This window comes from Maylandia zebra, linkage group LG1 (assembly GCF_041146795.1).
Source record: "Maylandia zebra isolate NMK-2024a linkage group LG1, Mzebra_GT3a, whole genome shotgun sequence".
NCBI lineage: Eukaryota > Metazoa > Chordata > Actinopteri > Cichliformes > Cichlidae > Maylandia > Maylandia zebra.
The window spans coordinates 34,322,341-34,338,013 of NC_135167.1; the positions used below are offsets into that span (position 1 = coordinate 34,322,341).

General features: G+C 42.3%; 2 protein-coding genes across 4 annotated transcripts; both read left to right on the plus strand.

Moving 5' to 3' along the window:
• The first annotated feature begins 548 nt into the window (after positions 1–548).
• On the plus strand, positions 549–7,642 carry e2f8 (E2F transcription factor 8). Of its 3 annotated transcripts, XM_076885340.1 has the most exons (13): positions 552–868; positions 1,995–2,264; positions 2,359–2,512; positions 2,742–3,059; positions 3,199–3,360; positions 4,047–4,184; positions 4,275–4,481; positions 4,610–4,694; positions 4,911–5,412; positions 5,531–5,797; positions 5,891–6,020; positions 6,184–6,530; positions 6,828–7,639. In XM_076885340.1, the coding sequence occupies exons 2-13, from the start codon at positions 2,094–2,096 to the stop codon at positions 6,993–6,995; spliced, it is 2,649 nt and encodes an 882-aa protein (XP_076741455.1). In that variant the 5' UTR covers positions 552–868; positions 1,995–2,093; the 3' UTR covers positions 6,996–7,639. The 3 variants fall into 3 exon arrangements, with proteins under 3 accessions (XP_023011108.1, XP_076741455.1, XP_023011109.1); XM_023155340.3 differs by having other exon boundaries at positions 549–868; positions 5,531–6,020; positions 6,828–7,642; XM_023155341.3 differs by lacking the exon at positions 552–868 and adding an exon at positions 1,437–1,604 and having other exon boundaries at positions 5,531–6,020; positions 6,828–7,642.
• A 1,267-nt stretch (positions 7,643–8,909) lies between these two features.
• csrp3 (cysteine and glycine-rich protein 3 (cardiac LIM protein)) lies at positions 8,910–14,493 on the plus strand. Its single transcript, XM_004575137.5, has 6 exons — positions 8,910–9,054; positions 11,700–11,811; positions 12,454–12,625; positions 12,782–12,911; positions 13,972–14,065; positions 14,269–14,493. The coding sequence occupies exons 2-6, from the start codon at positions 11,700–11,702 to the stop codon at positions 14,340–14,342; spliced, it is 582 nt and encodes a 193-aa protein (XP_004575194.2). The 5' UTR covers positions 8,910–9,054; the 3' UTR covers positions 14,343–14,493.
• Positions 14,494–15,673: the final 1,180 nt, after the last annotated feature.

The following is a 15,673-nucleotide window of genomic DNA, read 5'->3' on the forward strand; positions in this document are numbered from 1 at the left end:
CTAGATGCGGTTTTAAGCCTGACACTTCTTCTTTTGCTCTCCACTTGTCAAGTTTTCTAAGATTTTTGAAGGACAAACTTCCCGCCATGTTGAGATAAGCCAAGTTTGGGACTAACACCTCTTTGGAAGTCACTGTGGGCGTAAAAATACTATTTTATTCCTGTTATACATTTGGCTCTTTTTTTTCGTAGATACACAAAAGAAATTAGAACAAATGATGTGTTTACTTGGCTGCTACTAGTAGCAAAGTGCATTTAAAACTGGTTCTTTGCTAAGTTTTCTGCTTTGTGTAGACACAACACTGGGTCACCCCCTGAGTTAAGTGAATTTTTTATCCTTGAGTAGATCATTATTGAGTACCCCAAAAAACAGAAAAACACGTTCCCCTGAGAATGATTTGCATACAAAACCTGGACTGAAAATGAAGGAAATGTTTGTATTTTAACTTCCTTTTAAAATGGAACTTCCTGCTCGGAAGGTGAAAGGTTACGTGACGCTACAGATGATTTGGGCCCGCCTTTCTCCCCGCCAAGAGGTATGGGGCGGGTGTGACGTGAGCGCGCATACTCGTACTGGGCGGGCCAAATGTTGCCGGTCACCGACACAACTGGGCAAACTTTTCATAACTGTAGTAACGTTGACCAAAAGGCCACTGCTTACTGGCAGAGGAAGAGAGAAAGCTGAGGCGCGCAAACTTTGCAGTAATTTTGTATGATTTTTGACGTTTCTATCGCCTCTGTGCACGCAGAGAAGCGCAGTCCCATAATAAAGTCCTTATTGGCGCTCGGACCAGACTGCCTGGACTCCATAACATACTACTGCGAAGATGTCAAGTTTCCTTTGAGAGAGACACATTTCGTGGATTTAGGTGAGTCTGTTTATGTACTTCTCTAAGGTTTGGGAGCTTTATTAAAGCACACACGAGATCTAGACGGCTGGAAAGTAAATGTTGGTGGATTTTTTTCCACTGGCACTGTACGTAGATGTGTTGATTTGCTAACAACTTATAGCCTAAACTTTGGTCCTTATTGTTTCTTGAAAGCCAGTTGGGCTTGGTTGAAATGTTTCTTGTTTATCCGGTTTTACTGTTTCTTATCGGACGGTGGGCACTCGTAGCTGGCGTACGTGACGCCCACCCTTAACCGTAGGACGTTTTTCCACCGGAAAGCAGACTCGGCATAAAAATAAAGTATCGTTCCTCATGGTGGAACTTAGTAATTATTAACTGTTTGCCAAAAACGTGTTAAAGGTTAAAGCGAGCCGTCACTGTTGCTTTAGGCACGTTCCGCGCCAAGGATTTCAAAAAACTGTTTACCTGCGCGGGACACTATTAACTTCCTCTCCGCTGCCTCGCGCCTCGTTCTCATTGGCTGCTTCTGATAAAAAGGGCGGTACCGCCCTACCGTTGGGGCTGCGATTCGGTGGAATGTACGTCAGTTACCGCCAATATTAATCATGTTTTGATCAGTTTTAAAAGATTTCTTTGACAAAAATTACCAGGAAGAAAAGTCATGGTGTTTGTTAAACTGACACCGTGAACATTATTAAACTCATAATTGTTTGCACTGCCGGTTCCCCGGCAAATATATTTACCCCCAAAAGAGGTAAGATATTCTCTAAAAATGTATATATACATAAGTAAGATTTATAAATATAATAACGAAGAAATCTGGTTTGCAGGTTTAATTTTTTATGGCTATTTAAGTGAATTGCCTTTGTATATGATTTTTCTTAAAGTATTTGATTGTTTTGAACTATACCGTTAACATAGGTAACGTAATACCTAGATAACTATAGCTCATATGATCCTTATTGAACTGTTATGCTAACTTGGAAACTGACCCAGAAGTCTCATTCAAAGCTCAATAAGTACAGCGTAATATGGCCACGTTTAGATAAAATTTATTCGTATTTTTTTATTCTTACATTTCAGTATTAACCAGAGAAGAAATATGAGGCTTGCATCTTAATATGTCTTCTCCTTTTCTCACCAGGATGGTGGTTTTGTTGCACCCCAGGTATTGGTAAAAACAACAAAAACGCCAAAGACATTAACTGGTTCGTGTGGTGTCTTAGTGGACAACCAGATCACGATGGGTCCCCTCACCACACCTAAAAAAGGGAGGGAAGTTGGTTCAGTTGATCCCTGGACACCGACCTCCAACCTCAAAATGCTCATCAGCGCTGCTAGTCCTGAGATCAGAAACCGAGAAAAGGAGCTCTGTATGGACAACGATGGGCGGGATAGTCTTGAATCTACACAGGTACAAATAAAATACTAGAGCTGATGTCACAGGCATCTTCTGGTATGTTGAGATGGTAAAAAAGCTGTTCTTGTCTGTTGTCTTTTTTTTACAGGAGCCTGAAAATGGAGAAGAGTCAGAGAAAATGATTAGCAGAAAAGAGAAGAGTCTGGGGCTTCTGTGTCACAAGTTCCTTGCACGTTATCCAGATTACCCAAACCCAGCCCTCAACAATGACATCTGCCTGGATGATGTGGCCACTGAGCTCAGTATGTCTATTAAGCTCATAGATTGTAGCTAATGATTGCTTAACTTACTTTGTTTAGCAATAGCTCTTATGATACATCATATCTGAGTTGACTTGTTCTGCTTTAGGCAAAAAAACACACACAAAAACACCATGATCGTAACTTATTCTGGTTTGTTTCATTTTCTCCTCCAATGAGTTACTTTTACCTAATGAGTTAAGAAATTTTATTTTTTCTCCTACGCTCACAGATGTGGAGCGCCGACGCATTTATGACATCATGAACGTGCTGGAGAGTCTTCACATGGTGAGCCGCTCTGCAAAGAACCGCTACACCTGGCACGGCCGAACCAAATTGGCTGAGACTCTGGCCATTCTGAAGCAGGTGGGCGAGGAACACCGGTACAGCCAGCAGATGCAGCAGATCCGCCAGCGCCTTGTGGAAAAGGAGTTTGACTTTGACGGGGAGGAGAAGGAGAACGAGGTGGCGGTGGTGGACTTGGAGAACGGAGAACACGGACAGAAAGAGCTCTTCTTTGTGGAGCTGCCAGGAGTGGAGTTCAAAGCAGGTGGAGAAGATTTTGTTTTTATATAAACAATAAAATTGTCGTTTTGAATTTTGTGAGATGATACACAAATACTAATACAAAATGAAACAGTTAGGTTCAAACACAAACCTTTGTGTTTATTGTCCTATGTCTTGTCCAGCCTCTGTCAACAGTAGGAAAGACAAATCTCTGCGTGTGATGAGCCAAAAGTTTGTCATGCTCTTTCTGGTGTCTAATCCTCGTGTGGTCAGTCTGGACGTGGCTGCAAAGATCCTGATTGGAGAGGACCAGGCAGCAGATCAAGACAAGAACAAGTTCAAGAGTGAGTACAGAGCCTCATCCAAATAAGGTGTAGTGTAAGGATGTCAAACTCATTTTACTTTGTGGGGCATGTACAGCTCACTTTAATCCTAGGTGGGCCAGACTGGTGAAACTTGTTTTTCTGATGGTGTGAAAACATTTATTGACACACATTTCTGAGATGTTTTGAGATGTCCTTTAATTATATGACAAAAACAAAAATAATTGGCAAAATTTCTTCTTCTTTTTTTTGTTTGTTTGTTTTGTTTAATGTGAACACAAATTTCTACAGTAGATTTTGAAAATAATAATAACTTTCTGTCATTTAACGGTGTATTATTACTTATTTACTTGGTGTAGTATGAATTCTGATAGGGGGTTCTTTTGTCAGTAGAGCGAGATAAGAGAGAATGAAAAGCTGTAAAATGTATGACTTAAAAGTCTAAAATTTAAAAGTCGAAAGTGTTACAAACATCTCCAGTTGGGCAAGATTGGAGTCTTGGGCGGGTCCTTATGTTTGACACCCCTGGTACAAGGTTAATCGAGACTGCGTCGTGGCATACATGTGAACAATGCATGAACTCTATGACAGTTATGATTGAGGTGGGGGTAAAGGCATCTTATGAAGTTTTAAATGTTGATTATGTGTATTTCCTGTTTTGTGTCTTCACTAGTCGATATTAACGCTGTTTGGTTGTGTGTTTGCAGCCAAAGTGCGGCGGCTGTACGACATAGCTAATGTGCTACGAAGCCTGAAGCTCATTGAGAAAGTTCACGTGGCAGAAGAAAGGGGGAGGAAACCGGCGTTCGAATGGGTCGGCCTTGATGATTTCCCACAAGTCATAGGTATCACCAGAACTCCCTGAAAATTTGGCCCTCAGTTATAAGGTGTAGTCGTAGCGTTTGTGTTTTCTTAGCACTTAACTCTTCCTCTAGACTCGGAGAACACCTCAACCGCATGCCCACCCAAGAAGAAAGGCGTACTTGAACCACGTGCGTCTGCCGACAACTGTGCCAAAAATCTCTTCTCGTCACCGGGGACCAAACGCAGCTTCACTCGCCACCCGTCCCTCATAAAGCTCGCCAAGAGCATTCAGGATGATCGACGCAAGATCAACTCGGCCCCCAGCAGTCCTGTCAAGAGTAAGCAGAAAAGACATTTCTTCATTTAAAAAAAAGTTCCTTCTCCAGCAAATTATTATGAATGATGCAATGAAGCTTCTTAATTTTCTTTTCTTTCTTTTTTTTTAAATTTACTCTTCTGTCTTCAGGTGATTCCTCAGTGAACAGTGACTTCCCAAACAAAATGGCCCAGCTTGCTGCTATTTGTAAGATTGAACTCGACCAGGAGTCAGTGTAAGTTTAGTTCCATTTAGTTTGTCACTCATCCTAAGCTAAATCTTCAGTAATAACTCTGTACGTTTTACCTTATTTGGCTTTTGACCCACAGAGATTGCTTGCACGTGCACAAACTTACCTCATTATATTAAACATTTTGTCATGTTTCAATGTGAGCATCCACTTTTAAAAAGAACATAAAACATTTAAATGATTGTCCTGCTTGTGTTGCAGGACTGGAGATGTAGGCCTAAAGCCTGCTGCTGCAGAGGCAAACACAGGTTACGTGTTACAGCTTCCCACTCCTACTTCAGTGGAACCATCTCGTATACCGTTACAACCTCCAACTCAGGAGCAGGCAGTCAATACTACTGCCAACCCGATCCCACACGCCCTGCTGGCAGCACAGCCATCAGGGTCTGTTGCCTACATCCCCGCGCAGTGTTCGCCCCTGATCCCTGTACTGTTACCTCAGCAGCGAGGGAGCGGGCCCTACGCCGTGTATTTGAACCCTTCTTCGCTCAGGTCAAACCCTCTGGCCAGGCCGCAGCCAACTAGCCTGGCAGTGCGCTCTATGACTTTTGAAGATAAGACTGGGCAGAGCCCAAATGGCCAGTCGGCAGCTAAGAGCCACACAGCTGCCGATGCAAGTCCCTCGGGGGTCAAAAGGCTGCGTTCAGAGTTGGCATCCGAGGGCAGCCCCTCTAAAGCTAAGAGGTCTGACCCCACCTTTAAGGTGAGAAAACTTAAATGTGCCATTTATGTAATAATCTGGTAATAACCAACACAGAACTATGTAACTGTATCACCCCGCACTGTTCATTTCTCAGCGCCTGTCTTTGTTCACCTCCTAGGACACCTCGCCAAAGCTCTGTGAGATCCTGCAGGCCCGCCTAAAGGCCCGTCGTGTCGGTCAGCTCACCAGTCGGCCCTCGCCTCGCGCCCTCCACCTGGACCCAGAGTTTGTCAACACCCCCGGCGGGGCTGTAGCCAATCAGACATTAGAGCAGAGTTTGGAACTCCTACTGGACAGAGAAGAGAAGGTGGCAAATTCTGACAGCGAGGCGGGATTAACACCGGTCAGGGCTGTTCCCCTCACACCCAGACAGCTTCATGCTGAGGTAGAAGTGCTAAAAGAACTTCAAGGATCAGAGGATGATCTGTTAGTAGGTGTTCATTTGTTGATTTTCTTTTGTTCTACTCTACCTATCCAGACTTTAATCCCAGCTGGATACTTGATCCCAATCTCCCAGCAGTCCCTCATCAGCTACAAGGAAGTTCAAAGTTCAGGAGCAGAAAGCAACAAGATCTCACCTCCCAACATCTACCAAACACCAACTGCAGGTAAATATTTTATTAAATGTGCTGCTCGAGCTCTGACTGTACATAGATTTTATACTTAAACTGTCAAGAAAATGTTAGGTCTCCAGTTATCATTGTGTGCAGCACAGTAAAGATTGCATAAACAACATCCAAACAACAGAACTGACTTTTACTCTGTCTACAGGCTCCAGACCTGCCCCAGCCCAGGAGATTACGCCCACCAACCTTCGGCTTCAAAGACCCGCTAACGCAGCCTCTCCACAGGCCACCCAGCAAGCCCACCGCCTCAACAGTCCCAGTCCTGCCATCTTAAACTTCACCCTGCAGAACCTCGGTCTGATCTCCAGCTCCAGCCCAGGAAGTGCATTTGCTACACCTCAGACTCCAGAGCGTGCCAACACCCTGACCAGTCCATTGCCGAGCCCCCTGACTCTGCAGCAGAGGGCCATGGTTTTCATCAAACCTCTGTCCCCTGTGCACATTCAGCAGACTGTATCCCCACATCAAGTGGCCCTGATCGGTGTACAGCAGGTATAAACAAACAGCGTGGGCCTCTAAACCAGACTTAATCTGTTCTGTTTTCAGACTTCATGGCACACATGGATTTACATGCATGTCATCAGTTTTCTTGGCGGTGTTTTTGAGTTAGTTTCAGTTGTCTCACTGATTTAACAGTTTGAGAGAGGTGCTTCTGATTGTCTGATTAGACCTGAAACAAGTGTTTTATTATTGAGGTGATAGGATTTAGTGTTCATATAAGATCAATGAAATGAATATACTAATTTGGTTGAGAAATATTAGTCTAACTAATTATTGTCTGTTTTCTAGCCCCTGATGGCCACCCCTAAAGGGAGCGGGGTCCCCCAGCACAGCTTCTTTCACACACCGGTCTCCCTTTCGCCTCTGGCTGCTGTAGTAAACACTGCCGGACAATCATCCACCAAAACTGTACACATCCCTCAAAGAAAGCTGGACGTTACCACTGATGAGTCCTGAGGGCCCTGAAGGATCTTAGAGTACATATTTGTGTGTGTGGGTGTTGTTTATGTTGTGGGTGGATGGGTGTTTTTTTTTCTCCCCCTTTTTAACCTGTTTAGCATTTACACAGTATTCATTACCTCTGAAAACATTTCACAGCAGCTTCACTGCCTTCATTCTTATGACAGCCAGCTCTAAAAAAGCAGGTTTATCCCGATATTCATCAACACTACCGTCGTGCTCATTGTGATGCTTATGTGGTTTGTTTCACAGGAATAGAATGGCATGGGGAGAAATGTAAGAATAAGATATTTTTTATTTGTTTGTTTTGGGGTTTTTTTGTTTGCTTTGTTTTTCCATTTCTGCTAATATGGATATTTTTATTCCTTTTTTCAGTTTGTCAGTACTAGTAAAATGACATCAGCACTCGAGTAAAATCTAGCAAGATCACTTTTGCACATACGGCATGTACATGTTAACTGTTACCCCTTGAATGGAATTGCTGAGAACCTGTGAATATTTGTAAGACATCCTAAGACAAATGAGAAATTGTGAGACTAATTTATAAGAAAATTACACTTGTATCTGATGTCCTGCTAAATTTAAAAAAGCTTAATAAATTTTAAATATGTATTTTGTAAAAAAGAAAAGAAAAAAATGCATCCTTTGTCGCCGTCGTCGCCAACTTATGAACAGATGGCATTTACATTCCCTCTCTAAATCCCTTCATCCCCAGTTGTTTGTGGCAGATGGCTGCCCCACCCTGAGCCTGGTTCTGCTGGAGGTCAAAAGTTTTTCCTTCCCACTGGTGCCAGTGGCACAGGTGGGTCTAAAACTATTTTTAAAACTGGGAAACGGCACTAGCACATTATTTCTGGGTCTTGATCATCTGCTTTCATAGTTTGAAGGATCCACTGCAGAGTTCTGACCTTTATCCTAAGATGAAACCTTTATATCGTAATAGGAACGGTCTGTCCTGGGATTATGAGGCCCCCACCCATAAGACACAAGGGGCTCACAGAAGAGTTTAAGTATTAAAATGATTTCAAAGAAATAGTTAGCAGATGTGCAGATTTTGGATAGATACATTAGCTGGCTCTGTATTACTATCGTCAAAAAAACCAGTGAGGGTACTGTCCCCCCATAGGCTTCCAGTACATGGTCTTGATTGCTCAATCTTGAAGCTCTACTCTTTACTCTGCACTTTGTTTTTGTTTTCTTTAATTTGTCACCAGAGCTTCTGAAGTTAAATTTTATTAAACAGAATGCATTAACATAAAAATGTTAAATTAATTAAGCTACTTTACGTGGATCTGTTGTGGACAGATTCATATTGATTTTGTTTACTGGCTATTCTATTCTGTTCAATTTCATATGTCCATTTGCTACTTGTTCATGAGATATTTTTAGGCTCTTATCTCTTGATGGCCTAGCAGCTGACTGGAGACAGTCCTGAAAGCCTTCTCTCTTGAGCTTAAGTATGAAGTAAAGAGATCTGACGTGATTCAAACGTCTGTGACAAGCTGTGTTTACTTTCCCTTGTAGGAAGTTTAGGACCAATCTTTAACATTTGTTCTGCAATTCATTTCAATTCAGTTATATTTATATAGCACCAGTTCACAGTAACAGTCACCTCATGGCAATTTATATTGTATGGTGAAGATCCTAAATATTAGAATGAAACGTCCAACAATTGCATGACACCCCACGACCCTACAACTAGATGTGAAGATCACCAGGTCACTACCGCAGCTCAGCCATGTGTTTACCATCAGTGGTGCAACCAATAGTTATATTTAAATACACCGTTCATGCATATAATCCTGTAATGCTTCTCTGCTGGTAGTCAGACTTTCCCGCACTCTGTCTGAGGGCAGAGCAAATATCTGAGTGGCTGATGTTCAGGCCTCTTTCAGCTTGTGATGAAGGGTCAGAGGGCCCTGCTTAGTCACAAGTTATTTTAGGAGGATACTTTCATTGAAGTGTCACCAGTGGACCGTGGTGATGGTGAGACAGTATTTAAACAGCCCAGAAGCGCTCATCACCAGTCAGCCACAGAAGCAAGCTTGGAGTCAAGGTAAGGACCTGCTACCTTTTGTATTAAAGCTCCCTTTCAGGGTTTGAGTAGTTACTCCAAGCTAAGTAAAGTACTCGATGATACTTTTACTTACTACTTTAATTTTTCTTGCTAGAACTCTGTTTACATTGACGCATTTATTATACACAACCATGAACGGCTGGCGGCACTTTCACGTGAAATTTAGGATCTGTCTCAGTAATATTCAGTTGTTTTCAGTGTAATTTGAAGGAGAGACAGCTCAGCTTTTGTCTGTCCAATATGACAGTTAAGCCCCTGTTCCTGGAATATCACATACCAATGCTGTGAGGTGATGGGCAGCCTTTGATATTAGTGCAAACTGGGATGTCAGACAGAACGCCAGCGAGGGCAGAGCTGCCATTCCTGAGTAAATGTTAGGATGGATGTTAGAGTTAAAAACTGACACATCGCAGTGAGACAATATCAGAACTGATTTGATTTGATTTGAAATCTTCGTAACCCTGACGACGTGTATTCACGTACATGCAGGAATGTACACATAGAGATTACACACACACAACCACCAGAAAACATAGAGATTTTATTTGTTTGTTTAGGTGAGGAGATGATTTTTAACCTTTTTTAAATTCAGTATAGTATCCTCTTTCAAATTTTATAAATGTAAAAATGTAGATAAGGTAGATCCTCTAAAACAGAGATTCCCAAAGTGCTGGGCCCGCTCCTTGGGGAGGAGCAGAGCCCAGAGCCATTACCGAGGAGGGGGCTGGTGGGGGGGCAGTGGCGGTATGAAAAGATAAGAAAAAAAAAAAGAAAGCTTGGACCCTGCAAGCATTACGGACAGCTTTTTGACGGGGCTTCCACACAAACGCAAAGCAGGAGATGAAGCATCGTCAAATATGTTTCCAACTTCATTCTAAAACAAAAACTAGAAAAATGGTGAAGCATGTCTGCCCTTTGGCTTCACCTGCACAAGTGCCAAGGTAGGTCTCCCCTGCAGCATTGGTTTTCCCTGTCGGGAGCACACGCTGGGCTCTCCAAATCACGAACAGTATCCCACATTCTTGATTTTTAGTTCACAAACACTTCTTATAATGACTAACTAATCCTGAAATTTTGGAGATGTTAGCTGTTTATACAATAAAGTTACAGCGGGATACAAATAATGTCAGGCTGATCTTGCCGTAATTTGTCCCCCCTGTCCAAATCACTGACAAACAGTATGCCACAGTTGTTTATGTTTTTTAACCCATTTTGCACAGAGAGACATTTAAAAAAATGTATTGATAGCGATGTTGAATATTATTACACAGGAGAAAACAACTACAAGTAAAATTACACCATGAGGCCTCTGCTTTTCTAATTGGAGGGAGAGTAACTGCGTGTGTAGTCTATATGTAAGCATGTAAAAACTGAAGATATTAAGATTAGCAGTAACAGTATTTTGTCTCTATCTGCAATTCATCTCATGTAAACCATAACATGGCGCACAGTCTGACGTAGGAAAAGGCACATACCTTTCACATTGCGTGACAAACTGTATTCCTCGTCCACACAAAACGCAAAAACAGAGTTTTAAAAAAAATCTCAGTTTTCGGTGATTCGAAGTGCCGTTTACGTGTGGACGAAAGGCTCAAACGCATAGAAACAGCTGCGTTTTCAAAGGTGTAGGTTCACAAAGTTAGTAGTTTATTACTACTAATTTACTAGTAGTAAATGACTACCTGTAATTTATTGCAGTTTACTTTTTTGTTCAATCGTTTACTAAATGTTTGAGGTGTGAAATAAACCGCAATGGAGTTTGAAAACAAAATATGGGTGTGTGTTAGGTGGTGGGGGGTGCGAAGATTTTTCTTGGAAACAAAGGGGGGCCTAGCAAAAAAGTTTGGGAACCACTGTCATAGGAGGTCATCTGACTGTTGATGTTTTCTCTGTATTATTGTAGGGTCATTACCTAACAATATAAAAAAGAGGTGACTATTGTTGTGATTTGGTGCTACATAAATAAAACTGAATTGAATTGGATTTTTAATATGATTACATACATGTACAGAATACTGGAAATCAAGTCAGTCCTTACATTAACACTGATTTAATTGCACGATGTTTTACTTGTCTATGAGTAAGCACATGCCAACAACAGTGGGAAGGAAAAATTCCCTTTTAACAAGAAAGCTCCAACAAAACATGGCATACCAAAGGGCAGCTATCTGCTGAGAGCAGTTGGGGTTGAAGGAAGTAAGACAGAAAAAAAACTCCTTGAGGGGACTGTTGTTTTGATTTGGGGCTGTATAAATAAAATAATTGTATAAATAAAATAATTGAATTCAACTGAATTGAAAAAAGAAGACCAACCTTAGGCGAGTGGTGTATAAAAACATAGTGAGTGTAAAGAGTGAGGGAAGAAGAAATGCTCAGTGCATTATAGGAAACCCTCTGCAGCCTAGGCCTAATGCAGAGTAGGATTCAGGGTCACCTGATCCAGGCTAACTTTATCAAAAAGGAAGGTTTTAAGCAGAGTCTTAAAAGTAGAGAGGGTGTTTCAAATCCAAATTGGGAATTGAAATCATATTTACATTTCAGTTCTAGCCTGGAAAACAAGACAACAGATCAATAGATTGTTTGAACTCCTTTATTTATTTATTTATTTTGATTTACTCTTGAAGATGCCAAACTGGGGAGGAGGAGCCAAATGTGCAGCCTGTGAGAAGACAGTGTACCATGCAGAGGAGATCCAGTGTAATGCAAGGAGCTTCCACAAGACTTGCTTCATCTGCAGTAAGCAGACCCGCACTGCCCCAACAGAGGGTGTCATGGTGGATCTGGAGAATCATGCAGATATGTGATAGAAGTAATTTACACGTAAAATCCCCCCAGCTATTTTCCTCCTTCCATTCACCTTTGTGTATCCCATCTGGGCCTGCATCATTACTCAGCAGTCCCTCTGTATTTTTCTGTGTTTAATGACCTGCCTGCAAAGCTTCTTTGATTCTTCCACCCTGCTTCTGTTTGGCTTGCTTGCTGATTTCATACAGCCACAAGTGCTTAACTGGATCACTCAGTGACAGTTTACTTTCCCAGTTTACTGTCCCCTACACCAAAACATACACTCTCCAGCTGGTCAGTAGCCTGTGTGACTGCTAGATTGTTCCACTGGGAGCTCAGAAAGGCCTCTGTGAAAAGCTCACCCATCTTCTGAGTCTTCATCTTTTCTCGAACTTTCACCTCATGATCCCCTCTCTTTCTACAAATAGAAATACAAGACATCAGACTATGTGTAATGTTACTGCTGACTGATAACACTAGCTAGGTGGGTGCTTTATTTAACCTCCATTATACCACCATGACATTCTACTGAAAACATCTCACACAGTCTCATGGTCAGCATGGTACTAAATGTGTGTGTTTCCTTCACACAAGTGAGCTGCAGAAAGGGGCTGGACAGTACAACAGTTGCAGCGCATGAGTCTGAGATTTACTGCAAGTCCTGTTATGGCAAAAAGTACGGGCCGAAAGGATATGGGTACGGGCAAGGAGCTGGCGCTCTGAGCTCTGATCCTCCTGGACAGGATGCAGGCCCTCAGCCTCATGAGTAAGTGTTCATGACAGATAAAGACAGAGCACCTTATAACCTTAACCTTAACCATGACCGAAACAGTGGTGCAGAGGCAAATAACCTTAAAGAGAAAAATTGCTTTAAAAAATCTACTTTGACCAAAGATGACATCACACAGCGTTTCTTTTCTAGCTCCAAACCTCGACCAGCCTCCTCAAAATCCACCGCCAATAAATTGTCCCAGAAGTTTGGAAGTTCAGATCGCTGCCCTCGATGCTCCAAAGCAGTCTATGCAGCAGAGAAGGTGATGGGAGCAGGGAAGGTGAGGACCATCCTGTTATTCTTTGTGTGCATCTAAAGTATGACTTAAATTCAAAGTTACTTGCTGTTGCCCAATCAGACAAACAATTTAAATTCACATCTTGTATCTCTTCTAGATGTATGTTTTTATTGCTGATTATTGGGTACACCAAAAATCAAAGACAATACCAAAAAAAAAACCCCAACCCAATCAGTTTGGACTCTTTAGGCCACTTAACGATGAAATCAAGGCTTAGCGCCTGATGTAAGTGTGCCACATGTTCCTTATGGGTCCACCAGCTGGCCAGGAATTCCTTCCCCAGAGCGGAGTCCACGCCAGCCTCATCTCAGGCAGACGAGGAGCATCCTCCTATCCCCCTCTTGTCCCTTCACTGGGCCCATCACATCCCAGCCCAGCTTGCATTCTGCATCGGAGTCCCTCATGCGATGCCACCACAGCTCCCCTCACGTCCGCGTCCTGTAAATAAATAAATAGGGGCCAGAGCAATCATCCCGGAAGAGGCCCTGGCTTATAACTATGGCGGCCCTTTCCCAAAACGGCTGTGCCCGTCATACGACAGTGGGGAGAGTGTTACTCACATATGCAGGCAGAGGTACACATCTGCCCGGCGGTCGATTACACGCAGCGCCTCCCACTGTTGCACTTCTCGCAACAGTCTCCCACTGTCTCCCAACTCTTTTTCACCTGGCCTTCTTGCATTCCTCTTCATGTCTGGGGCTTCTCTCCTCCAGTGCTCAGCTAGCCTGCCTTAGGTCTTTACACAGCTGATAGGCCACCTCTGGACATACCCATACCTCAGCAGGTGATCCCTATCAGCTAATTGTCCCATGCTCAGCCAATCCACAGTGGATTAAAACAATGTCAAATAAAACACCAAAAACCATGCAATACAAACAGAAGAATAAAATCATGCAATAAAAACTAAACTCGCAAATAAACTAAAAAAAATCGAAATGAAACCAATATAAAAGATAAATATAAAGTTCCACTGTGTGACAATATCATGTAAGGAACTTTGTAGCACTTTGTTATTAATAATCACAAATATGTGCGTCTTTAGCCTTGGCATAAAACCTGCTTCCGCTGCGTTCTGTGTGGTAAAAGCCTCGAGTCGACCACAGTGACAGATAAGGATGGAGAGCTGTACTGCAAAGGTACACATACACACACACAAACACACACACATTGTAAAGATGGTTCTTGTTTATCTTCATTGCACTTTAAAACCAGAACATTTAATATTTAACCAGAACTACAGGAAAAAAACCAAAGCAGCACACAGTACACACAGGTCATATTTGAAAACTACCTCTAAATGTTGATTATTGACTCAGTCAATTCTCGTTTTTCTCTGCAGTTTGTTATGCCAAAAACTTTGGCCCCAAAGGATTTGGACTGGGCAATGCTGCAATGCTGGAGGAACGACAGTAAAAACATGCTTTTAATAAGCTTCCCACTCATCGTGCGGCAGCTGTCTCAGGGAGACCTTTGCACTGCTGTAAATTCAAAGTTATTTTTAAAAGTGGCTAAATTGTTCTTGTGATGGTTCAATGCAGAATAAAAGCATTTTATTACTTTAAAATTGGTTTTAATGCAGTTTATTAAAAACATCTTGAAAGACTAAGAGCAGAGCATAAGAACAAGAGCTCAACAGCTTTCTGTTGTCTTTGTTACATATTATAGTTTTGATGATAACAAACGTGCCTGAATGTATTTTGTCCCCTGTTATTGTTGTGGTGCAAAGACTTTTCTTGCTAAACTGAATTACTACATGTTATTTGCAATCATAATTCTGTGCGCCCCCTTAATAGGAATATCAAATCAGCAAGCGATAAACAAATACAATGAGTTAATATTTCCAGAAAAATTATGTGTTGGCAGCCAAGCAGAGCGACACTGGATGACTCGTTGAACCAACATCACAGTGGCTATCTCGTATTATTGAATTAACGGAGCTGACGACACACAGAAAAAAAAATTCATCAGATAAAAGTGTCTCCATATCATGGCTTACATTAAATTTTAACAGAGTTACCTGTAACCTTGTTTTTTTGCCAGTCCTGTTTGGTTCTGTAGCAGTCAGAATTATTGTCGGAAGGCCAAGAATGATGCCCAATGGATTTGTTTTACCAAGTGGATCATCATGGCCTTGCCATATTATCATTTATTTTATTTTCGGTTGTTAGAGATGGGACAGACATGACTGAGGGATAGGAAAGGGAGAAAGAAAGAAAGAGAGGGAGGGAAGGAAAAACAGATGGGAAGAGAGACAGTGAGAAAGGGCACTTCAAAAAAATAATCTGGATCACCTGTTGAGAGAAGAAAAATCAGAAGAGAAAACAAACAAAAAAGAGAGCAACATAATAAACACAACACCATTGCAATAATCTAGCTAAGAGTAAATGACAGTAGATACTAAACACTGAATGTTATTGTGCAGCACGCAACATCAACAGCACGCAATGTGCTTTGAGGTAGCAGCCAAGAAAGGTGTAGTTTGTGTCTGTGAACACCCATGCGTACACCTGTGTGCACACACCCAAAGAGGACCATCGGAAGGGCAACCGTGCCACCCTCCTGGGAAGAGCTGAGGAGAGCCCCAGACAAGGGGTCACCTGGCAGCGAGTGTGGTGAGGGGAGATAGGCCTCCATACCTTGGAGGGCCTGAGATGTACCCAGAGAGGTGGAGTCTCAGACCCAACCTGACATATAGACACAGATGAACAGGCACACACACAGACAAATAAATACTTGGCACTCAC

What these genes read in the sequence shown, in the direction of transcription:
- e2f8 (XM_023155340.3), top strand. Translation starts at nt 2,094, where the DNA reads ATGGGTCCCCTCACCACACCTAAAAAAGGGAGGGAAGTTGGTTCAGTT. An exon ending in TGATTTCCCACAAGTCATAG is followed by an intron (nt 4,185 to 4,274) that starts GTATCACCAGAA and finishes CTCTTCCTCTAG; the next exon opens with ACTCGGAGAACACCTCAACC. An exon ending in GAACTCGACCAGGAGTCAGT is followed by an intron (nt 4,695 to 4,910) that starts GTAAGTTTAGTT and finishes CTTGTGTTGCAG; the next exon opens with GACTGGAGATGTAGGCCTAA.
- csrp3 (XM_004575137.5), top strand. Translation starts at nt 11,700, where the DNA reads ATGCCAAACTGGGGAGGAGGAGCCAAATGTGCAGCCTGTGAGAAGACA. An exon ending in GCAGGCCCTCAGCCTCATGA is followed by an intron (nt 12,626 to 12,781) that starts GTAAGTGTTCAT and finishes TTTCTTTTCTAG; the next exon opens with CTCCAAACCTCGACCAGCCT. An exon ending in TGGAGAGCTGTACTGCAAAG is followed by an intron (nt 14,066 to 14,268) that starts GTACACATACAC and finishes TTTTCTCTGCAG; the next exon opens with TTTGTTATGCCAAAAACTTT.